This window comes from Rhinatrema bivittatum, chromosome 13, assembly GCF_901001135.1.
Source record: "Rhinatrema bivittatum chromosome 13, aRhiBiv1.1, whole genome shotgun sequence".
Classification (NCBI taxonomy): Eukaryota; Metazoa; Chordata; class Amphibia; order Gymnophiona; family Rhinatrematidae; genus Rhinatrema; species Rhinatrema bivittatum.
The window spans coordinates 8,630,357-8,656,146 of record NC_042627.1 but is presented as its reverse complement, the minus strand read 5'-3'; the positions used below and the strand labels follow the sequence as shown (position 1 = coordinate 8,656,146).

At 43.3% G+C, this 25,790-nt stretch overlaps 1 protein-coding gene across 2 annotated transcripts in view; it reads right to left on the bottom strand.

Annotated features, from left to right (window-relative positions):
• Positions 1 to 22,332, bottom strand: part of FBXO22 (F-box protein 22) — a 32,005-nt gene extending 9,673 nt beyond the window's left edge. The window contains exons 1-5 of one of the 2 annotated variants that reach the window (XM_029574866.1): positions 22,086 to 22,329; positions 16,245 to 16,389; positions 9,204 to 9,291; positions 2,917 to 3,012; positions 936 to 1,094 (exon numbers count right to left, since the gene is read on the bottom strand). In XM_029574866.1, coding sequence (XP_029430726.1) covers positions 936 to 1,094; positions 2,917 to 3,012; positions 9,204 to 9,291; positions 16,245 to 16,389; positions 22,086 to 22,198 — 601 coding nt within the window. In that variant the 5' untranslated portion in view covers positions 22,199 to 22,329. Of the gene's footprint in view, positions 1 to 935; positions 1,095 to 2,916; positions 3,013 to 9,203; positions 9,292 to 16,244; positions 16,390 to 22,085 lie in introns of both variants that reach the window. The other variant, XM_029574867.1, reaches the window with a different exon arrangement.
• Positions 22,333 to 25,790: the final 3,458 nt, after the last annotated feature.

The following is a 25,790-nucleotide window of genomic DNA, read 5'->3' as shown; positions in this document are numbered from 1 at the left end:
CACAGAAATGGCACAGGGATACCCAGACCCTCTCAGCTCAAACTGATGACTTCAGAGACTGGCACAGGATTAAACAGCCTTTTCACCTTTGGTGGCTCGATATATGGCTACAACACTTTTCACCTCTAGATCACCTGCTCAAACTGATCGTTAGATTGTATGAAATAAGCTAGTAGTACAAGCTCAGGTCCGAAACCAACTGATGCTCACTACATTCTCAAAAGCCCTCAGCATATCAACTGGTCCTTTACTTTGCTGCCTCAATACAGAGGTCGGGAACAAATAGGCAGAGACTAACTCTGCTTATCGCTAGAAAGGGTCATCGGAGATCAAAGGGTAAGTTCAGATTGTGCCTGCTCTATGGAGAAAAAAAGGACTTCCTTTTCCAGTGCCCATTAACTGTTTAAGATCATTACAGGAAAAAAAAACCACCGTACACACATCATAGAAACATATAGAAACATAGAAATGACGGCAGAAGAAGACCAAATGGCCCATCCAGTCTGCCCAGCAAGCTTCACATTTTTTTTCTCATACTTATCTGTTTCTCTTAGCTCTTTGGTTCTATTTCCCTTCCACCCCCACCATTATTGTAGAGAGCAGTGATGGAGCTGCAACCAAGTGAAATATCAAGCTTGATTAGTTATGGGTAGTAGGGGAAGTAACCGCCGCAATAAGCAAGCTACACCCATGCTTATTTGTTTTACCCATCATCAAATTTACTTATTTGATCATTTATTTGATACTTATTTACATCATTATTTACATCATCAAATTTACTTATTTGTTTTACCCATCATGTGAGGGAATCTACATGGTGGCTTCACTGCAGCTATACATGTCGTGGTTCACGTCCCCTACATTTAGGACAGTCTGGGAAAGCACTAGCAAACAGATCAATACAGGACACAGAAATGTGTTAAAGTGCAACTTGCCTGCTTCTGACAGCTTGCCTTCGTCAAACACTTTTTTTTCCTTTAAAAATTGGAAAGTTTGTATTTTCACCCCATCAATCTTGGGGAACAACAGTGCTAGCCCTGCTTCTCCTTCTTCAATTTCCTGAGGTTGATTGCTGTGCGATCCCATTGGTGTAACTGAGGAAAGAAGCCGAATGTAAGTCGCAGATCCCACTCAAATACCAATTTCTCTGTTTTTATGAATGGCTTTCTCAGCAGATTCATGGTGGACGGACTGGGACTATGCACAGTAGACTAGGAGAAGGGACATTTCCTAGTTGGTAGCAATGCTTCTCAGATCTAGGGGAGGGGGGAGATAGATCATGGTTATACATGGCAGACTTTAGTGGGTGGCTACATATGGCCGACTTTGTTGGAGGGAGAGTGCACAAGGGGCAGGTTGAGGGTCCATGGATATTCCTGGCAGAATGTACGTCCTGTGTGTGGAATTTTCGTTTTTGAGGAAGACGTCCAGTTTCTGATTGCCATTAATGGCGGCTTTGAGAAGGCTGTCACTTTTTTAAATTGTCTGTTTTAACAAACTGGTTTTAAATAAAGGTAAGAAAGATTTTGTATATGGACAATGCCTGTGAGAAGTTACAAACTATAATTGTTTTTCCAGTACTGGAGGACTGTGATAACTTCTCAAGGTCAGAAATTGGATTCTAGTTATTTTATGGAGCCTCTTGGGATGGCAGCAGAGAAAACCTATCTTACAATTAAAGATAGGTCAGATATTGATTTACTGTTTATTGTTCAAATTAATAAACTGTACTGTTGTTGGCATGGTGTATGCAGACAAACCTTACACCATGTCTTCTGTTTCTGCTCAGTGAATATTCAATAAAAAGTATTTGATTGAGTTGCTGGACCTTTAGACCTACAAGCATTATAAACTGAGGTGCATGCATTAGTTGTTTTGGTTCTGTATTCCTGCAACGCTGCTTACATGGGCTTGCCTCCCAAGGTCGCACTTGCCACAAAATGAGGCAGCTCGTTTGGTCTTCAGAATATCAAGAAAGGTCTCTCTTCTATGCTATATTTATTACACTGGCTGCCTACTGCAGAAAGCGTGAAGTTTCAGCGACTCACAAAAGCTTTTCAAACTATGAGGCACAATGGGCCTACATATTTACAGAAGAAAATGGCTTGCTATATTCCTGACTGCACGCTTAGATCCTCCCGGTGACTGCCTGAGCTCAAAAATTGTGCCTTAGACAACATTTTGCTAGTTTTGTTTTGTTGGGTTTTTTTTTAAACTGTAGCTCCTTGAATGTGGAATAGCCTACCACTGATAGCAAGATCAGAGGTGAATTATTTAAAGCAAGTTAAGGATGAGGTGACTCGACTGTGGGGTTGGTTCTTATGGTTGTTGTCTTTTCAGTACAGGCATTGGCAGCTTTTTATTCTGTGTTTGATTTTTATGTTTTGCTCCTTTGTTTTATTGTATGCATGCTTGTGTTAATCTGTAAACCACTGTTTTTATGCAGTATAAAACTCTGTAAAATAAAAAGAAGAAAATACCAGGGCCTAGAAGGGGGTTAAGGTTATACCCAGCTCACGGATTATTACCATGAGTGAAGTAATCACCAGTTTTAAGGACTGTAATGAGATGAATAAAGATGACCCAATCATGTAGAAGTTGCTTTTTTTTATACAGTTAAAATAAAGGACAGCTTCTTGCACCCCCAGAGAGTTCATGCAGGGAGCAGTAATACAAATTAGCATTTCATCTTGTAACTTGCTGTCTTTGGAACTGTCTCAGCAACTCCATAAACCTGTATGAAAGCAACTCACTAATTACACCACACACACAGTTCAATCACACACGGTGGAGTATTTTAGAGACTTTGAAAATAAAGTGAACTCGAATGCGGGCATGGTCACGTCCCAGCACGGGGGAGTGAGCAAAATCCTGCAACAGAAAGACAGCTCCGCCAACAATCTGCATTGCTCTTACCTACGATCCCTGGGGTGACTACGCCCAGAATCTGACACTGCCTTGGCAACAGGTTTTCTAGCCCAGCTGCTACTTCTGTACCATTTTGTTTCCTTGCTGGAAATGATTAAATTGAAAATTAAACACACATACTTGAAAACAAAGAATGACAACAAAAGAAAGAAGTTAAGAGCCCTGTCCAGCAACAAGTGTGAGCTCCTTACGGTTGCCGACAGAGGGAAAATCTTTTCAAAACTCCTGGCTGACATAATAAACTGCTCCCGCTCACATGGCAAAGTAGCCGACCCCTTAAACATGCAGTAGTCAAACCCCTCCTAAAAAAAAACAAAAACAACTAATCTTGACCCCAGTATCCCTACTAATTATCGCCCTATTTCTAACTTGCCTTTCATAGCAAAAATAATGGAGAAAATAGTCAATATCCAGCTCACCGAATTCCTTGAAAGGCTCAACACCCTTCACCCAGCTCAATTTGGTTTTCGTAAAGCCCGTAACACTGAAAGCCTCCTTCTTACCCTTTCTGACACTATACTATATAATGGTGGGTTTTTGTGTATAATGTTCCCAATAAAGGACAACACCGCATCCCAGTAAGAGAACAAAGCAGGACACAAGACCAGCTGATGCAAGGAAGTACTTCTATGCATTTTACATTTATCACATAGCTCAGAATCCACCTAGGCCCTAACATTATCAACTTGTGCCATATGGATAACTTTAAATAGCAATTCTTGTAATTTTGCATCAATTGGTACTGAATGCTCTTTTTCAAAATATTTAACTATTTCATCTACCTTCAGGACAGCCCCCATCTCAGCAGACCATTTATGTGCAAGAGTAGAAAGCAGCGACTCAGACTCTACCCTAAATCTGATATTATGCCAGAATGCAAGTGTATCTGAAGTCTTAGTCACTTGTTTTAAAACCGTTCTGAAAGAATTTTGTATAGGATGCCAAGATACGTGATACTGAACTGTACTGAAATAAATACAGAACTGTGTTTTAGGGATGTTAAATCTTTGTGGTAATTGCTCAAATGAAATTGCAACTCCTTGTGATGAGGAATACAAATCTCCCAAATGACTCCTTTTCTGTACCATATTTGAAATAGTGGATTATCCTGTCCTGGAACAAAGGCAAGATTACCCATAAACTCTAACGAGTCTGTTTCATGGGGACTGTCACCCCCCCATTTACACATAAACCTCCAAGCAAGTAACACAGGTCTTAACAACATAGGCAGGAAAACTGGGCATCTAATCTCTCATCTGATGCATGAAGGACATTTACCGCTTTCAGTGGGTGTAGGATTTCATTAATTCATTTAGGAACTTCGTATTTAAAACATTGCTTATACTATTGCCAACCAACATTGTAAAAACGAAAATGAGGGAGTCGTGGACCTCCCACATGTTTTTGATCGCATAAAAGTCTTATAGCTCATTTTCGCCACTTTCCCCCTCCATATAAATTGTATAACAGAAGACTGTAAGCGAGCGATATCTTTGGATTTTAGCCAAATGGTAAGCATCTGCAATGTAAAGTAACTTGGGTAACAGAGACATTTTAAACAGGGCACAGCTTCCCAATAAGGAAATGGGGAATTCTCGCCATAATCGTACTTGTTCATCCATGGAATCTATCCAAACCCCTAAATATTTCAATGTTCCTTTAGACCATGTCAGACCACTCCAATCCTGCCTCATAGTGTCCTGAACTGGTAACGCTTCCGATTAGAAAAATTACGTTTTAGCCCTGCAAACAGGCCAAACTGCCTGATCATGGCTGGCGACTGCTCCAGGGAGATTAATGGTTCCCGCAGAAATAGGAACATATCGTCCACCAACGGACAAACCTTACATTCACTTTTGCCCAAAGTAAACCTTGGACTGACCTGTCCCATCTAAGCTTCTGAACAAGAGGTTCTATTGGGAGTAGGCATAGTAACGGTGACAGTGGACACCCATGAAGGAAAGACGGCTCGGAGAGCTCATTTATTAGTAAACCTTGGATTGACCTGTCCCATCTAAGCTTCTGAACAAGAGGTTCTATTGGGAGTAGGCATAGTAACGGTGACAGTGGACACCCATGAAGGAAAGACGGCTCGGAGAGCTCATTTATTAGTAAACCTTGGATTGACCTGTCCCATCTAAGCTTCTGAACAAGAGGTTCTATTGGGAGTATGCATAGTAACGGTGACAGTGGGCACCCATGAAGGAAAGACGGCTCGGAGAGCTCATTTATTAGTAAACCTTGGATTGACCTGTCCCATCTAAGCTTCTGAACAAGAGGTTCTATTGGGAGTAGGCATAGTAACGGTGACAGTGGACACCCATGAAGGAAAGACGGCTCGGAGAGCTCATTTATTAGTAAACCTTGGACTGACCTGTCCCATCTAAGCTTCTGAACAAGAGGTTCTATTGGGAGTAGGCATAGTAACGGTGACAGTGGGCACCCATGAAGGAAAGACAGCTCGGAGAGCTCATTTATTAGTAAACCTTGGATTGACCTGTCCCATCTAAGCTTCTGAACAAGAGGTTCTATTGGGAGTATGCATAGTAACGGTGACAGTGGGCACCCATGAAGGAAAGACAGCTCGGAGAGCTCATTTATTAGTAAACCTTGGACTGACCTGTCCCATCTAAGCTTCTGAACAAGAGGTTCTATTGGGAGTATGCATAGTAACGGTGACAGTGGGCACCCATGAAGGAAAGACAGCTCTGAGAGCTCATTTATTAGTAAACCTTGGACTGACCTGTCCCATCTAAGCTTCTGAACAAGAGGTTCTATTGGGAGTATGCATAGTAACGGTGACAGTGGGCACCCATGAAGGAAAGACGGCTCGGAGAGCTCATTTATTAGTAAACCTTGGACTGACCTGTCCCATCTAAGCTTCTGAACAAGAGGTTCTATTGGGAGTATGCATAGTAACGGTGACAGTGGGCACCCATGAAGGAAAGACGGCTCGGAGAGCTCATTTATTAGTAAACCTTGGACTGACCTGTCCCATCTAAGCTTCTGAACAAGAGGTTCTATTGGGAGTATGCATAGTAACGGTGACAGTGGGCACCCAATGAAGGAAAGACAGCTCGGAGAGCTCATTTATTAGTAAACCTTGGACTGACCTGTCCCACCTAAGCTTCTGAACAAGAGGTTCTATTGGGAGTAGGCATAGTAACGGTGACAGTGGGCACCCATGAAGGAAAGACGGCTCGGAGAGCTCATTTATTAGTAAACCTTGGACTGACCTGTCCCATCTAAGCTTCTGAACAAGAGGTTCTATTGGGAGTATTTATTTTATTTTTTATTTATTAAGGCTTTTATATACCGAATTTCTTGATACAAATCAAATCAATTCGGTTTACAATGAACTAAGTAGAATATACAATTAACCAATCAACAAGAGATACAGAGCATACAGTTACATTATAACAAGGAAGCCTTAACTTGGAGTAGGAAAATAAAGAAGGGGTGAACGGAGCAATAAATATATAAAGTGCAATAAAATAGAATAAATACTATATACAGTGGAGGGGGCTAGGAGCCAACCTCTCTTTAATGGATATTAGGCATGAAAAATTTGGAAAAGTTTTGTTTACAGAGATGTGTGGTGAACAATTCTAGATCAGGCAATGGAGTTTGTGGTGGGGAAGGCTTGGCTGAACAGCCATGTCTTTAGTTTCTTTTTAAAAGTTGTTAGACAAGTCTCCAGTCTGAGGTCCGGAGGCATGGCGTTCCACATGGAAGGGCCTGCTGTAGAGAATGACCGGTCTCTGATGTTTGCGTGGTGCACTAATTTGATTGTAGGAACGTGTAAAGATCCCTTGTAAGCATCCCTTAAAGGCCTGGCTGTCGAGTGCAGTCTGAGAGGATGAGACAGATCAAGCGGGGTTTGATGGTGGATATTTTTATGAATGATTGTGAGAGATTTATGGAGGATCCGGAAGTTTACTGGGAGCCAGTGGAGATCTTTTAGAATAGGAGAAATATGCTCTCTCCGATTGGTATTTGTCAAAATCCTTGCCGCTGCATTTTGTAGCAGCTGGAGCGGTTTAATGGTAGAGGCTGGAAGACCATGCAGAATGGAGTTACAATAATCGATCTTGGAGAACAGAATGGCTTGGAGGACGGATCTGAAATCGTAGTGGAATAGGAGCGGTTTGAGTTTTTTGAGTACTTGTAACTTGTAAAAGCACTCCTTAGTAGTGTGTTTTATAAAATGCTTTAGGTTCAGGTGACTGTCGATTAAGACTCCAAGATCTCTGGCGTGTGATATATGTGGAATATTTTGTGATTGGAGAAGTATGGGACTACCTTCTGGAGTAATTAGTAAGAGTTCGGTTTTAGAAGTGTTGAGCACAAGGTTGAGGCTGGATAAGTAGTGGTTTATAGTTTGTAGATGAGCGTTCCATAACTTGAGTGTTGAGTCCAATGATTTGGATATAGGGATTAAAATTTGAAGGTCATCTGCGTAAATATAAAATTTGAGTTTGAGGTTTGAAAGTAGGTGGCAGAGGGGGAGAATGTAGATATTAAACAGGGTGGGTGATAGGGAGGAGCCCTGGGGGACGCCAAAAGGAGCATTAGTATGAGGTGATTCCATGTTTTTAATTTTTACCTTATAGCCTCTATGCATAGTAACGGTGACAGTGGGCACCCATGAAGGAAAGACAGCTCGGAGAGCTCATTTATTAGTAAACCTTGGACTGACCTGTCCCACCTAAGCTTCTGAACAAGAGGTTCTATTGGGAGTATGCATAGTAACGGTGACAGTGGGCACCCATGAAGGAAAGACGGCTCGGAGAGCTCATTTATTAGTAAACCTTGGACTGACCTGTCCCATCTAAGCTTCTGAACAAGAGGTTCTATTGGGAGTATGCATAGTAACGGTGACAGTGGGCACCCATGAAGGAAAGACGGCTTGGAGAGCTCATTTATTAGTATTTTTGCTGCTGGGAGCGTAAAGATGAGATGACTATGGAAATTGTGTGCAAAAAAAATATTTGTCAGACTACTTGTCAAAACCAGCGCAATATAATCACTGTCTTTAAATAACTTTTTTTTCTGTATTGCATTTTAAATAATTATCACTGAAAAATGCAAATTTTTAAAAACATTTGAATAGCATTTCCCCAGGTGTATCATAAGGCCTGAAACATCCCCCCATCCCTCAGTCTCCTCAGCTTGCTCTCTCCCTCACTCTTAGCTTGCTGTCCACCTTCTCATGCTTGGCTCCCCACTCCCTCAGCTGGACTCCCTCCCCTAGCTCTCTGTTGCTCCCTTCAGGTTTAACCTCCAGCTTGTTCTCCTCCCCTCCCTCCCTAGCTTCCTCCTCCATACAGGCCCATATTGGTCAATGCATTAGCTGCTGCCGACTTCTCATCTACGCGCCCGATGCTACCCTGGCCTTTCTGTCCCAGCCATGTGAGCCACAACACTGCCATCTCTCCCTCCTCCGGACATGTGGTCAACTCTGCTGTGTCCCTTTTTTTTTTCTAACTACAGATCACTGGCATCACCACTACTAGCTCCCAGGTCAAACTCTGTGTGCTACAACACACGTGGGGAATCCAGTCCAGAATTCCACCAAGAATAAAACGTGAAGCTATAAACACAGGTCAATATTCAAAGGGGTTTCTTTAGCTACGTTCAGGACAAACTCCAAGTTTTAATACTAATAACTATTTTTATTCTGTCTGCTATGATACTTCAAAGCAGATTATATTCAGGTACTGTAGGTATTTTCCTATCTCTAGAGGGTTCACAACCTAAGTTGGTACCTGGGGCAATGGTGAGTGAAGTGACTTGGTCACAAGGAGCAGCAGTGGGATTTGAACCTTGTAAGCTTGCTGCTCTAACCATCAGGCTACTTCTCCTCTTAAATATCCTGCCTCGCTGAATAGGTAAGTTCTGAACAGGGACTGGCTCTTCAGGTGTCAGTGAAGGGCCAGTCGGTGAAGTGACCAAACACATGAGTTCCAGGTGCCAGAGCATGCAGCACTTATGGATTAAATGAGCAGGAAGAGGGAAGAGACTCTATGCCTCCCATTCTGCATTAGGGAGGTTCCGGGCTGGGATTTTCTCAAATATTTTGGTTAAATTAGGAGACAGGTTTGGGATCAACCCCTTTTGGGCCATTTTTTTTTTCTTGGAAGATACTGAGTGGGGGTGCATAATTTTTTGCCCCAATATTCAGTAAGCTGGTAGTGGAAATGTTACCTGTAACTTTAACCAGTATATTCAGACAAATCTCTCATACAATGTCCAGTTAGGGTTTGCACCCTTACCTTTCTTGTGTCTCTGAACATCCCCATGTGCACTGAAAGTCTCTGCATCAGCTATATATAGAACAGTTTGTGGCAGGACATGTACCTTCTGTATCATGAAAGGAAGGAAAGAAGAAAGGAAGGAAGGAGACTGTTAAACCGATTATGCATCTTCCACAGTCATTTATGCTATTCAAGATTGTGTGAAGTTAGCAAGTAGCACATTTAAAACAAATTGGAGAACATTCTTTTTCACTCAATTAAGCTCTTGAAATCATTGCTGGGGATGTGGTTAGAGCAGCTACTGTAGCTGGATTTAAAAAAGGATTGGATGAATTCCTGGAGAAGTTCATAAACTGCTATTAATCAATAGGGAATAGTCACTGTTTGTTGCCAGCATTAGCAGCATGGGATTTGATGTTTGGGTACTTGCAACTTGGATTGGCCACAGTTGGAGACAGGATACCGGGCTTGATGGATCCTTGGTCTGACCCAGTATGGCATATCTTAGGTTATATGTTTAAAGTAGTAGTTCCCTAACCTATCCTATTTTAGGATCTCCTCAAGGAATATGCAAGGGATAAATTTGTCTATGCTAAGTCTTCAATACACATAAATCTTTCTCCTGCATATTCAATGTGGAGATCCTGAAACCACCACAGGCTCAGTAGGCAAGCTTGGGAACCACTGCTTTAAAGTGTTCATCTGGTACTTAACACAAGACCTGGTGCAAATGCAGGGCCTCGAGGTTTTCAATTCCGGATCTGCTCCCTTCTGAACTCCAGTGAGTGCAAAGAGAACAAAACAAACACTGCCTTGACACCATCACCAAGGCTGTGTAACTAAAAAAATATAAAGTACTCAAAATTCTTACTCTTTAAAAGCCTAAAAAGTGAAAACAGTGTAAAGATGAAATGTATTCTTACCTGATAATTTTCTTTCCTTGATTCCTGATAGACTAGTTCTTATGTATGGAGACACAGGACACATCTCTTATGACTCTGGGCTATAAGAGGGGTATGGTCCTGGCCCACTGCCAGTAGCCTTCTGCCAAAACAAACCCTCCTCACTGAAACCTGAGGTGGTCCATATTCAGAGGCCCGTAGCCGGATAACTCAGAACTTACCTGGCTAAATGAACATAAAGGGACTTAGTCGGCTAAATTTTAGCTGGGTAATTTAGGGTTGTTCCAGGGAAGAGTTACGATAGCCAGATAACTTATCCAGCTAAGACTAGTTGTGTCAAAGAGCTGTCTGGACAGTGACTGAATATGGACCGCTACATTGACAACATTAACAGGGTCTGCAAAATCATTCTGAGCGACACCAGAGGAAAGAAAAAGGCTGAATGAGCAGGACGGGCCATAGACGATGATAGTGTTCCCGGGTGGGTTTCTAGACTGGTCTAGCAGGAATCAAGGAAAGAAAGCTGTCTGGTAAGAATACATTTCTCCTTCCTTTTTTTCCTGCTACACCAGTCCTTAGCTATGGGAGTTACCTAAGCTGCTTCTTACGGGGAGGGAAGATGACAGCGCTGTCCTAAGGATTCCTGCCCCAAAGCCAGACAGTTTGCCTTGGCCTGCAAACCCAATTTTGTAAAGGAATGGAAGGATGGACAAGAAGCCACCTTACCGACTTCTTCCAGGAAGGCTGAAGATGCCTCTGCCCATGAAGATGCTTGCACCCTTGTTGCTTGGGCCTCAAGTGAAGTAAGTAAGCCAAGGCTATTTATTCATCTGGCTAAGGTGGCTTTGGAGGCTGCCTCCCCTTTTCAGGGGCCATCAAACAGCACAAACAGCTTGTCTGTTTTCCTAAAGGAAATGGTCACCTTTACATCCAGCAGAATAGTAGGTTTATAGCTGGGCCCCCCACCTCATTACCTCTAAATAGCAAAAATCCTTCAAGAGAAAGGGCTCAGGGCACCTCCTAACTGCAACCTGACCTTGTCCCAGTCATGTGACTAGGGCAAGATCAGGTCGGAGCCATTTTGGAAAATGGCATGATCATCATCTCTCGAAGGATTTTGCTATTTAGAAGTAATAGGGTGCGCCAGTCCTAGAGATGCTGGACCCTAAACATTTGTGTCCCTAAGACATGTCCTATCTTTGAGCAGCCTCTAGGGTTTTGACTCTTCCAGATCTTTTTCCAACTTCTCTCTCCTCTCCAAAAGAGATTTCCTTTAAAAGATCACTTGCAGAGGTGAGATTTAGAAGCCAAATTTACTGCCCAGTTGCGTAGCCATTGGAGCCTCCTGGCTGCTACTCCAGAAGCCAATGCCCTAGAAGACTGTTACCAGATCACACAGTATCTCCTAGGAAGGCTATAGATGACTATGTGGACACTTTCACAGCTTTCTGGGAGCTGCTGTTCCCAGCACAAGGCTGCTCAGGCTATGTAGCCCGATCATCCAGCAGGGCATTGACTTTGTAGAAAAACACTGCTTCGGTATCTTTATGTCCTGGAGATCCTTTAAGGCCATCCTTCTTTCTACAGGGATGGTTGTCACACTTGACTACAGAGATCAAGGCGCGCACCTGTGGGATTCTAAGAAGATTGTTTCTCTTTTCTAGCAGTAGGGGGTAAGTCTTACTCATCATTCTTCCCCCTTTGAGTCCCCCTTGAGGGCTGTCCCATTCCACAAGAACCATGCATTTCAGGGTGCTGTGTAATGAAAACACCCTTGATAGATTCCTGATTCCCTGGAGAATGGGGTACCCTTCCATAGGGTCCTTTGGGCTGGGATCTGTTATCCTCAGTATGGATATTAACCCAAAATGAGGGCTGAAAGCTCCTCCTTTCGGAACAAGTGGACTTGTTGATTCCTCTTCTTTGGAGGAGAAATCTTCTTGCTCCTGAGAGCCCCCAGAAGATCGTGGGTGGTGTAGTCTCCTGACCAGCAACCTTCCCTAGAAACCTGAGTAGACATGTGGACTGAGGGAGGGGGCTTGGGGGTCCTCTCACGATTGCTTGAATATTGGCTGTTTTAGGCGATAACTACAACCTGAGACATCAGCTAGTGCAGCCCTCAAGGCTTCTGCATGGCACAATATGCTTGATACATCAGTACCATGAAGGCTCAGGAAATATGCCCTGCCAGGACCCTTATGTTCTGTCTCTCTTGAGGGGGTGGACTCCCCCTTTAGAACCTGGACTAGCTTCTGCCAGAAAGTATGAGGAAGGGGCAAGGTTTTACCTTCCTGGAGAGCAAAGAACTCCCTTCTTCTATTACAGGCCAGCCAGGCTCAATTAAGGAGTCTGTCCTTGACTGCTGTTCCCTAGCAGCAGGGGAAGGGGACCCATCCTCTTCTTGGAAGCCGGGGCCTGGATCTCCCTCACACATGGGACAAAAAGGACCCTGCCATGCTTGGGCTTACAGCCTTTGCACCTTCCGGCCTCTGTGCATGGTCATGGGAGGTCTGCCTACTGCCACGGCAACAGTGAGCAAGCGCAGCGGCTGTGGTCTGCTCCCCGAGGTGAAGTGCGCTCCGCTGCAACTTCCGCAACTCTACTGCGGCGGTGCTGAGGCCTCCAGTGGTGAAATTACAAAAGAAGAAAAACCTTTTTCTTCCCCGCTCCCCCCACCCCCAAGAAAAAGAAAACAGCACTGGCTGCCCCTCCTCCCCACCAGCAAAGACACTGCAGTACAGTTTCCCTTTCTCTCCCTGTGCTCCTGTTTTTCCCTTCAGTACTCACTACTCTCAGGGGTCAGCCACGATTATACTGCTTCCCTCAGGAGTGCCCTTTTTTTGTAAAAACATTTTTAGGGCAGAGAGAGAGAGCAGGGAGAGAGGTTTTAAACCAAGGGGGTCTTCTCTGGCTCATCTTAGGCAAGGTGACCCACCCTCCCTGGGGAATCCACATCCCCCCCCCCCCCACTCAGGGTACGGGGATTAGCATCAGGGGAACTCAGCCAGGGAAATCCCTGGGAGAAATGCTAAGGGCTATCGACCCAGGAAGAGAGGAGCCTCTACCAGGCCAGGGCCGAACCTCACCTCACCTATCCACAGTTGCTGGAAACATAAACTACAGGCAGCAGGCCAAGACTACACCTCCTTTATAGCCCAGAAGTGTGTCCTCCTCCTCCTCCGTCAGCTGTAGACGGGAAAATCCCATATGTAAGAACTGGTTCAGCAAGAAGAAAAAGGAATTACCCTTTGTTTAATAGTGTGAGCAGTTCAGACTCCTTTGAAGAGAGTGACAAACTGAAGATGTAAGGTATATTGAACATGGAGTACTGTACCATTAAATGTAAATGTACTTATTTAACGCTTTTTTTATACTGGTATTAGTGGACACATCATACCGGTTTACATCAGAACTGCAGGTAGAAAATACAGAGTATAGGGAACAAAGACAAGTCAAGACAGTCTAGGATTTGCATTTAAATATTTATGTATTTAATACTCTTAGTTATAGACAATGAACGCTGTCTGCTATGTGTCTAACCAGCATTAGACAGCATTTTAGCATGACTTGTAGGACAAAGGCAAATATGGCAAGAAGAATCTGAAGAAACTATTTGCTATAAACACATTCTCTATTAGCTGGAAACTTCTTACAAGAATATAATTCTGGGGAAATGAGATTTCCGGTTGTCGGTGAAATGCAGGAACAGCATTCTCACTGTTCAAAAGAATATGGATATCATTTGTGTTCTTACATTTTCCTTTACAAAAACCTAATGGCTTTAGCAACAAATGAGGTAAGTGAACAAAACCCCGTACTACTAAAATCTAAGCTCATCTTTGAATCTATGGACAGCGGCCCTCAAGGGTAAGAAATGTGGAATGCTGTGAGTTATTTATAATCCAGATAAATGGTGCATATTAGTTATGCCAAGAAAAGATGCACTATTTAGAATCAGATTCAAGATTTAGGAAACTCACTCTGTACCTTCTGAATGGGTTTTCAGTTGCACAGCTTTTTTTTTTTTTTGCTCAAGATTTGCCCCTTTGGAAAAGGTGAGCCCTGTGCCAAAGATGCAGCATTTCCAAGTTGTGCAAACAAACCAACTTGTGGATTTTTTCCCCAGGTTTTCTAAAGCATTTTCTACTGCATATCAATTGTAAGGAGAACCGGCCGGACTCCTTCCGGCCACACTGGAAGGAGACCACGGCCGGACTTCCATCGTCTGAGCCCAGACCCACGAATAAACGATTTACTTGAAGAATTAAACCCTGCCATCTTCTGCATTGCCAAAACCTGGCTGAACAATGATAACGTACTCTTAAATCAAACTGCACATTCCAATTATGTTGTATTAATTTATACATGCTACTATGTGGGTCTTATTATAGTGGAGACAGAATACTGGCATTGGACCAGGACCACACCCCTTTTATACCCCAGAGTGAGGTTATTAAAGAGTTGGGCCCGTTTTCTTCATCAGCTGTGAAGGATGAAAATCCCCTAGTGTAATGATCTGGTATTGCAGTTGAAAAGGAACAGCTTTTACCACATCCTCCAGCAATGAATTCAAGAGTTTAGTTATGTGTTAAGTAATGTAGAACCTAACAGTTTCATTCCATGTCCCCTAGTTTCTGAACTTTTTAAAAGAGTCTGTAGGTGGCTGACACTTCTCCAGCAATATTAAGAAAAATTAGAATTCAGTTTGTGTGCAGGCTTAACCTCATTCCTTTAGTGCAGCTTGTTCAGGCCCAGTACTTTTAGGGGATGGAGCCACCAACATGCTGCACTTGGCAAATGCTACCACCTATAAATGACCAGATTTTACTAGGGTCAAGGGAAGGGCTAAACAAAATATAAAGAAGCATGAGATAAGAACCTGGAGGGGATTCCCAAAACAATCAAAGAAGATTTTCTATTGTACTCCAGCCTTGACAGCCTAGAGCTTTTTTTTTTTTTTAAAGTTTATTTTTCTTTGATTGTACATGTCAATCAATTATAAGAAAATTATTCCTTATCTGCTAAATTTCGTTCCTGTAGTACCATGGATCAGTCCAGACCGTGGGTTATGTCCCCCTTAAGAACATAAGAAAATGCCATACTGGGTCAGACCAAGGGTCCATCAAGCCCAGTATCCTGTTTCCAACAGAGGCCAATCCAGGCTACAAGTACCTGGCAAGAACCCAAAAACTAAGTCTATTCCATGTTACTGTTGCTAGTAATAGCGGTGGTTATTATCTAAGTCAACTTAATTAATAGCAGGTAATGGACTTCTCCTCCAAGAACTTATCCAATCCTTTTTTAAACACAGCTACACTAACTGCACGAACCACATCCTCTGGCAACAAATTCCAGAGTTTAATTGTGCGTTGAGTAAAAAAGAACTTTCTCCCATTAGTTTTAAATGTGCCACATGCTAACTTCATGGAGTGCCCCCCTAGTCTTTCTATTATCCGAAAGAGTAAATAACCGATTCACATCTACCCGTTCTAGACCTCTCATGATTTTAAAGATCTCTATCATATCCCCCCTCAGTCGTCTCTTCTCCAAGCTGAAAAGTCCTAACCTCTTCAGCCTTTCCTCATAGGGAGCTGTTCCATTCCCCTTATCATTTTGGTCGCCCTTCTCTATCGCAACTATATCTTTTTTGAGATGCGGCGACCAGAATTGTACACAGTATTCAAGGTGCGGTCTCACCATGGAGCGATACAGAGGCTTTATGACATTTTCCATTTTATTAACCATTCCCTTCCTAGTTTTGTTGGGAAAGATAGTTTAGAAATGTATTAAGCACGCAACCCAACAACAGAAAAAGGATACATCACCAGCGAAGTAACAAAAACGTTAAGGAAATATCCTCCACAGGTGTAATAAATTGCAGTATACAATAATCAGCAATATGTTATAATTTGATGTCTATAATGAATCTTACAATTAAGAACTAGTAGATTTAATTAACCTTTTATACAAACTAAGTCTCTGAGATGATGATGTTGCAATCTGGTGCATGTTTATGTAAACTGTTATGATGGCGAAACCGAATGATGGTATACAAAACACCTTAAATAAATAAATAAGTATTAAAACAGATGCACTTCTGGAATAGGCCTACACAGGCTTTAAAACTAGGAATAATAAGGCAGCAAACTTTACTTGCCTGCAGTTCCTCTGCCATCACACAGACCAGTGCATGTTCCTCAGACATGGGCCCACCAGACGTGGGCCCAAAAGTAGAGATCCAGGCCACATTCTGCTGGCTCTTTATTATCCTACGAGCACACTCTCTCCATAATCGGCACACACTGAAAGAAAAGAATCCAAGCAAGTACAATTACATGCAGATATTTCCAAGTTAAACCACCTTACCTGCAGAATCTTAGACACCCTCCTTCTCCTAATCCAACACAGGTACTACCCAAGTTCATTCCTGCGCTTAAATAGAAAACAGAGAGGAGGGCTAAATGGTAAATTTTCCCAATTGAAAAAGGTGAATAGTGGAGGGCCCCAGGGATCTGTTCTGGGACCAATGCTTTTTAATATGATCTCAATTGTAATTTAATTTAATGTGATCTCAATTGTAATTCGTTGTTCTAAATGTAAACCGGAGTGAAGGCCTCTAGCTAAACTTCAGTATATAAAAACATATAAATAAATAAATAAATTTATTTATAAATAACCTGGGAATGGGAATAATAAGCGAGATTATCAAATTTGCCGGTGACACAAAATTATTCAAAGTTGTTAAATCACAAGAGAATTGTGAGAAATTGGAAGAGGACATTGAAAAATTGGAAGACTAGGCATGCAAATGGCAAATAACATTTAACATGGATAAGTGCAAAGTGATGCACTTAGGGAAGAACAACTCAAATTCTAGCCATATAATGCAAGGTTCCACATCAGGAAAAGGATCTAAGTGACATTGTTGAAAATTCTTTGAAATGTTCTGCTCGGTGTGCAGCAGCAGCAGCCAAGAAAGCAAATAGAATACTTGGGATTTATTAGGAAAGGAATGGAGAATAAAACAGAGAATATCATAATGCCTCTGTATCGCTCCATGGTGCGACCTCATCTTGAGTATTGCATGCTGTTTTGGTCACCACATCTCAAGAGAAATACAACAGAAATAAGGGGCATGGAATGGCTCCCCTATGAGGAAAGGCTAAAGAGATTAGGGCTGTTCAGTTTGGAGAAGAGACTGCTGAGGGGGGATATGATAGAGGTCTACAAACTCATAAAAAGGACTTTAACAGGTTAATGTAAATCGGTTATTTACTCTCTCAGATAAAAGGAGTAAAGGGCACTCCATGAAGTTAGCAAGAAGCTCATTTAAAATAAATCGAAAATTCTCTCTCAGTGCATAGTTAAGCTCTGGAATTTATTGCCAGAGGATGTGGTTATGGCAGTTAATGTAACTGGGTTTAAAAAAGGTTTTGATAAGTTGCTAGAAGAAAAATCCATAAACTGCTATTACTCAGTAAGGAATAGTAGCTTGAGGTCTATTTAATGTTTGGGATCCTGTCAGGTACTTGTGACTTGGATTGGTCACTGTTGGAAACAGGGTACTGGGCTTGATGGCCCCTTGGACTAACTCAGTATGGCAGATCTTATGTTCTTAGAATTAGAAAAGGTACAGAGAAGGGCAACCAAGATGACAAAGGGGATGGAACAATTCCCCTATGAAGAAAGGCTAAAAAGGTTAAGACTTGGAGAAGAGACGGCTGAGGGGAAATATGATAGAGGCCTATAAAATCATGAGTGGAACGGAACAAGTAATTGTTAATCAGTTGTTTACTCTTTCAAAACGTACAAAGAGCAAGGGACACACACTGAATTTATTAGGGAATACATTTAAAACTAATAAAATATTTTTACACTCAATGCATAATTAAGCTCTGGAATTCACTGCCACAGGATGTGGTGAAATCTGTTAGTGTAACTGCGTTTAAAAAAGGTTTGGACAAGTTCCTGGAGGAGAAGTCCATTAACCATTATTAAGGTAGAATTGCAGCATGGAATCTGTCTACCCCTTGGGATCCTGCCAGGTACTTGTGACCTGGCTTTGCCACTATTGGAAACAGGATACTGGGCTTGATGGATCTTTGGTCTGACCCAGTATGGCAAGTTTTATGTTCTTTAATGCATTTCACTGTGTATTAAAACAAATTCTCAAGGAAGGACATGCCTGATTTTTGTCAGGCTAATAAGCCAGATCTGAACATTTCAAGCACAACATGTATTGTTAATTCTGGCTCTCCCCTAATATTCTCCCATTTAGACTACTGCAATATCTTGCACATGGGACTTCCTTAAAAAAAAAAAAAAATTAAAAAAGCAGTGAACAGACTTCAAATGGTCCAAAATGCTGTGACAAGGTTGGTATTGAGGAGATCATGGAAGGAGAGTGATTCAACTGTGCTAAGGGAGGCCCAACTAGCATCAAGGATAAAAAGTTTAAGCTCCTTATAGGTGAGTTCAAAGCACTTAGATTGAAAGGTCCAATCTATGTAAGGAATGGATAGAGCTGATACAGCCAATCAAGGGAGCTGCATTCTAGTTAGTAAACCCTTCTCTGCAAGACTGGCAGTGAACTAGATGAGTTGTGTCCACGCCTGGCCTGGGGGAGGGTAGAAATCCACGAAACAATGAATATACAGGAGATAGATTTGCATGCATATTTAACTCATGCACATTCATTGTGGATATCCTGAAAACCTTACTGGCAGAGGGTCCTTCACAACAGGCTTGGAAACCACTGAACTAGAAGAAGGTACAGAACTTTCTCAGTGGCAGCTATTCAGAACAGCAATCTCAAAGAGATAAGAGGTGATCAGAACGATATGATGTTCAGAAAAATACTTAAGTTCCATAAACTGTGTGGGCATTTTTATTAGATCTCTATTTCTATGCCTTTTTAGTGAATTCTTCTATTTTAACCTCTTGGACTTGGTCATATCATATCTTATTCTGATAGATACTGATCAAATTGATAATTTTATTTTTGCTTGTTATTAATTTGAATTTTCTGTTTATTTTCTATTTTTGTTGTTGGTGTATTTTGTTATTTCTATATGCATATCCGTTTACTATATTGAGCGCAAAATCAATGATTCTAAATCTGCTATAAAATCATGTGTTGAGTTTTGTGCACTTTTAACACATCAGCTCCTTTGAGTGTGCTGTGTACAGGCTTATTTTATGTGTACTGAAGATTTTCTATGAAATGTCATGTAATTTAGTTTAAAAATTTATAGACCGCTTTTTGGGAAATTTGACTCATACAAAGTGGTTACAACCATTATAAATATAATATGCAATGAGCTTCTGCATGCTACATAAGGATCACCATAAGAACCCTCCAACCCCTTCCCCCACCAATCTGCAGAAATAGGAACCTCCAAACCTCCCTTCTCAACCCCCTGAAGCCAAAAAAAAAAAACAACACTCAACCTCACCCTCATCCCACGCACCCACTCAAATTTCCTAATGGCAAGCTGGCAGGACACAGCCTTACCTCTTACTGACGCAGCATCCAGTGATACTCTGGACATGACTACAGTGGTCTCAAACTTTAAGTTCCTGCTAGGATATAAAAAATGTTTACAGCATCCAGTGACAGATGCTGGAAGGTTTGTGGGGTCCTGGGCACCTTCTTCCATTTGAGGTGGTATGCCCAGAGATTGGGAAGTTATGGGATGAGGTTTTCAGACTTACCCATGTCATGTCTGAGATTATAGCCCCCAAGGCCCCTAAAATGTGCTTACTGAATATCTCGGCTGGGGAGAGGAAGGGGGGAATGAAAGTCATCAGCATTTGATACAAGTGGGGACAGGTACCCGATGTGAGATTGCTCATTGGTGACGTCAACAATCTGTGCCTTTGTTGGCTGAAGTTTGCACCAGGATGGAAAGAGTTTATAATATGGGGAAGCTAACGGCCACGAAAAATGATAGGATGGTTGGCTTTGAGAACAGACCATATAACAATAAAACAGTACGGCCATTATCACTGAGCTCAATGTTTCCAAGCAAAAGTGAGTCACCCGCAAATGACGGTCGACTCCTTTGAGATCCAGGATGGGACGAAAGGAGCCCTCCCTTCTTGGCCATGACGAAATAAATGGAAATTCGGTTAGTTTAGGACTTCCTCTGGTCTCCATGCTCGCTACGCCGTCCTGATATGGGTTCCCGCTCCTGTAGGGGTCAGGGGACCTGGGCAGCCTGGCGGGCTGAGTGGCCTGGTTGGGCTAGGCCCTGCTGTTAATCTTCTCTTTAATGCTTTTTTTTGCGCTTTTTTTCTGCAGGGTTGGCTGCCCTTTACAGGATTGTCTGTATGCACAAGCGCATCCAAATTATGCGTGCACTTACACATTCAGTTGTGCGCCAAGATTTGGTGGCAGTGCACTTAGCCTTTTGTGCACAGATTTGGGACACTTAAATTTTGTGCGCATAAATTTTGTTTCAGCGGGGCTTAGGCTGGATGCACATCTTCAGTCGCCTGTTAAGCGTACTGATGGATTAATGGCGCCGGTGGCTAAGAAACCTAAGCGCATTTCTCTTTGTGCCTCCTGGTCTTATTAGGGCATTTTGGTCTGGAGTGCCCTCTTAACTTATGCCAGCCACCAGCAAGGTGATCCTCTCCTCTCAGTGCTCCCACTGGATTGTTGGAGGAGTAATGGTGGGAAAGGGATGGGTATAATGAGAGCAATGCAGGCATCGGTAGAAGGAATAGAGACTTCAAATAAAAAAGCCCTTGAAATCCTTAGCTTAGTGCATGATTGCAGTCAAAAAAGCAAAAATGTTAGGAATGATCCATGAAGGAATGGAGAATAAAACAGAAAAAAAACATATTGCCTCTATATCAAGTCATAATGCTTTCATACCCTGCGTACTGTGTGCAGCTCTGGCTACCCCATCTCAAAAAACACATAGCAGAATTGAAAAAGAATGTGCAGAGGTGGGCAACAAAAATGATAAAGGAGATGAAATGGCTCCCCTAGGGTGAGAGGTTGTACAGGTTGGGGCTCTTCAGCCTGGACGGAGAGAGGACATGATATAAGTTTAACACATCTGAGAGGGGTAGAATAGATAAAGGACACATTTACTCTTTCAAATACTAAACAAGAGGATACTCCATGAAACAAACAATCAGCAGATTTAGAAGAAATCGTAGGAAGTACTTTTTCACTCCAAACACAATCAATTTGTGGAATCTACTGCCAGAGGATGTTGTAAAGGTAACTAGCACAGCGGGGTTTGAAAGAGGTTTGGACAATTTACTGGAGGAAAAGTCAATAAACAATTATTATCCAGGTAAACTAAAGAAAACACTACTATCTCTGAGATTAAGAGGAATTAGATCTACTTCTTGGGATCTGTCAGGTACTTGCGACCTGGATTGGCCACTGTCAGAAACCAGATGCTCGGCTTGGTCTGGCCCAGCATGGCATTTCTATGCTCTAAAATAAAATATACTTAAAAATCAGTAGAATTATTTTCCCGATTAAAACTGGAGTATTTTGGAAATTTTGTTCTCAGGGGTCCCTAGAGCGCAAGGCAGCCAGAAGTCGCTCTGCACCTGGAAGCTGTGCTTTCTGAGGACACTTTAACTCCCTGAAACATGCCAGGGTGCTTCCGAGAGCCCCCCAACGGTTTCATTCAACACAACCCAAGCCATCCACACCGGGCTTCCCAAATCTAACCTGGTTGCCCCACAATGGACATTGAGTAGATGCACATTTCTCTCTCGCGTGTTCACTGCAGGAATTCTGAGATCGGGTTTGGGAAGTCCTGACTTGCGCTATCACAAAACTGCAAGCGCAGCACTACAACCTGTTCAACCTGTCCCCCCCAGCAGTTCTCCCCAGGGCCTGTCTTTCTCTCTCTCTCTCATTCCCTCCTCTGTTCATCGCCCTCCCACCCCCATCACCTGCGATCTCTCTCCTTCCCCGCCTTCGAAAGCGAGGGTCAAAGTCGCGCTCTCGGAGTCCCCTCCTTACCAGGCCGCCTTCAGCAGGGCTTGGGTGGGCAAGAAGCTCAGGACTCTCTCCACCACCTCGGCCAGGTTCATCAGCACATAAACGCTTTTCCCGTGCGCGTGGAACCCGCTCATTCTCTCGCGCTCCTGCAGGTCACGACCAGGCCCGTCCCGCCCTCACCGCGCGCAAGCCGTCAGCCCAGCTCGCCGACGTCACGGGACAGCTTCCGCTGGCACGGTCCGGCCTGTAACCATGGAGCTTGCAGACGCGTCACGTGATTTCTTGCGTCATTTCCGCCGCAGGAGGTAGCCTACGTGATGTATTGTTTACGTTAACCCGTACAGCGGCGTGACTCCCCTCTATTAATCAAGAATGTCACCAGTTTTTTATTGCCTGCCATCAAAAAACCTTACACTACAGTGATGCAAACAGTTCAAGTTTGCATTTACTGCTTTTCTTGGGGGTGGGAGACAACTGCAAAAGAATGCAAACCCCAGGTCCTCCCAACTGGAAATATCACTTGGCGAGGCGTATTTACACCCAGAGCTCTATAGGTGTAACAAGACTAGGGCACCACTTGTCCATTATTACACGTAAAAAGACTATATTACATTAACATTTTAATATTGGAGCAAAGCTTGTACAACCCATTTTGGCAGGTTAAGTCAACCAGGAAGGTAGCTGATCTGTTACAACTGCAGAGACTGAGGGGAGTTCTTTCCTCCCAATAATATGTTAGTGGGAAGTAAACATTTTATTTTGTTCCAAACAGGCGATCGCTGGAGGTGAGAAAAGAAGTGACGGCAGTCCCTTCCCTCCAACACACACACACATGCTGTGACAAGAGCCAGACCTAGTTTGGGACTCACTGAATTCAAACTAGATGCAGTATAAGGTTACAGTTGATGCTAGTATTTGTAGCTGTTTAGCTTACTACAAATGTAACCCGTGGTGGTGGTGGGAAGTTGCTATTTCCCCTAGGGCCATAAAAGTATGTTTTCTTCAGGGCTACTCTGTTAATCCTTCTTTTTCTCTCTACAACTCCCAGGGAGTGGGCTCTTTTGGGGAGGGGAGAGAAAGGAAATCTTTTGTGGCCCAGATGATGGAGTGTTTCTCCTGATGTGTGTGTATCTCATAGCTCCAGTATTCTCCTCTAGACAAACAGGCTGGACTAAATCTGGGTGTTCAAATAAAGTTTACTGATTATTTACTGTATGTGATGGGGGGTGAAAGATTGATGTGCACGAATCAAGAGAGGGATCGTGGGGTGATGGTGCCTGGGGGATTTGAAGGTGGAAAAGTAATGCGACAAGGTGACAGCTAAAGCCAGAAGAATGCTGGGCTGCAAAGAGAGAGGAATAACCAGTAAGAAAAAGGAGGTGATAATCCCCTTGTACATGTTCCTTGGTGAGGCCTCACCTGGAGTATTGTGTTCAGTTCTGGAGTCTGTATCAAGAAGGATAGAGACAGGATGGAGGGTGGTGTGGGATCTGTAGCAGAAGACCTATGAGGCTGAAGGATCTGAATAGGTATACCCTGGAAGAGAGGAGGTGCGGGGAGATATGATACAGACCTTCAGATACCTAAAAGGTTTCAATAGTGTATGGACTTTGAACCTTTTCTGTTAGATTGAAAACAACAGAACTAGAGGTCATGAAATGAAACTCCATGAGGGACAACTCAGAACCAATGTCAGGAAATATTTCTTAATGGAGAGGATAGTAGAGGCCTGGGATGCACTTCCAGAAGAGGTGGTGAAGAAGAAAACTTCAAAGAATTCAAAGGGGTATGGGATAAATCCTGGGGATCCCTAAAGGCTAGAGGACAGAAATTACATAAGCGTGTAGGGGGTAACTTGTTGGTACAGCACTTACTACTCTTAGCAGAAGGAATCAAGATTATTACCCTTAACAATATGCTTTGATATGCAACTGCAACATTGCTCCTTGCTTAGACAGCAGGGGGATAAGAGGAATTGGATTTAGAGGACAACCGAGGGCCCCCACTTCCATGGTCTGGGATACTGTTATGTGGAGATAAGGGAAAAAAAAAACACAGGACTGCTTCTACAGCCAAGTCCATAAACAAAGCATGTCAAGCAGCACTGACTGATTCATGGGGATAATCTGCATGGTGTGGCAGATACCACCATGGGAAGCTTGCTGGGCAGTCTGGATGGGCACAAACATTCCAGACATTAAACTGTACATTTGAACTATTTACATTGTATCTCTGCTGGGGTGCGTGTGTCCATCGCTCTAGCTCCTGGGAGGGAGCTTGCCACTGTCTCCTCTTTTGCCCACAGGCTGTGTCCTGATCCTTTTGGGGTGGAGATCTGGTTGGGAGTCTCCAGATCTTGCTGTTTCAATCCCATTCTCTCCTTCCTCTCTGTATGACTTCTCTATATCTCCTTTCTCCAAGTTGTGCAGAGGGGTGGGGAAAAAAAACCTCCACACTAATATAAAGGGGAAAAATCCAAACGTCTCTGTGCAAAATCTCTCACACTAGGTAGTGCTGACACTGGTCTTACTTCCCCTAGCGAGTAGAGGGGTAGTTTCTCAGGTCTCTGAATTGGGGGGGTTGCCCAGAACAAGAAAATGTATCCAAAACCAGACCAAAATCTTCAAAATCATCTCTTTAAAAAATGAGGCAGAACCTATCAGACAGGGAGTGTACTGATGAGGAAGCTCCTTTAGATACTGGAAAATTACTGAGTTGGGTTGGTGGGCCCAGCTCAGCAGGGTGAAAGGAAAAACAGCTCCTTACTCTTCATAAGCCAACTCAAAATGACCACATTTTCTCTTCCTTTAGCTCCACCTTATGCCCATGGGATAGCCAATTAGAATCAGCTCTTTGGAGAGACTGAAAAGAGAATGGAAAAGCCCACTAGCTATTACTAGTCCTGAAGGTAAGGGATCTCGCTTTCAATCACACACTTACATACATGCTCTCTCTTTTTCTCTCACTTACACACAGACTCACAATCAAATATACAAATGCTCCCTCTCACCCACACAGGCTCTGAATCACACACATACTCACGATCTCTTTCACACAAATAGGTTCTCAATCACACAGTATGTAAGAGCTCTAGCTCTTACATACAGGCTCTCAATCACACAGTTACACACATTCTCTCTCTCTCTCTCACACACACACCACACAGGCTCTCAATCACAAACTTACATACATGCTATCTCACATATACACAGAGTCTCACACACATGCTCACTCACTCTCACCGAAGAACAACTGGCAGCAGCAACCTCCTCTTCGTTCAACCCTCACGGCCTCGAGAAAGGTGTCCCATCGGCCGCAAGGGCTGACGTTGTTCCTCTTTTCAGTCCAGGCTGGTGCTGCATGCAGTTGTAACTTACCATGGTCTCTTCTTCCTGCACGCACTGCCGCCGCACACCACTTCCTCTTCTGGGCTGCGGGGGGGGGGGGGGGTGGTGGAAAGAAGAGACCATGCTGCTAGTGCCGTGGACTCCAGCTATCTTGTCGCTTTCCGATAGTCTGGGCGGAGGAAGAGTCTGCATCTCGCTGGGGCAGGGGGAGCAGCTGGACCAGCGGGGGACTGGGATGTGTGGCGTCACACTGGTGTGTCATGACACATCGGTTGAGAACCAGTGATCTAGTGGCTAACCGAAGGGTCGGCCACACAGACATGAGAAGGGAGTGAAGCTGGCTGTTAAGATCCTTAGTTAAGAACATACGAACATGCCA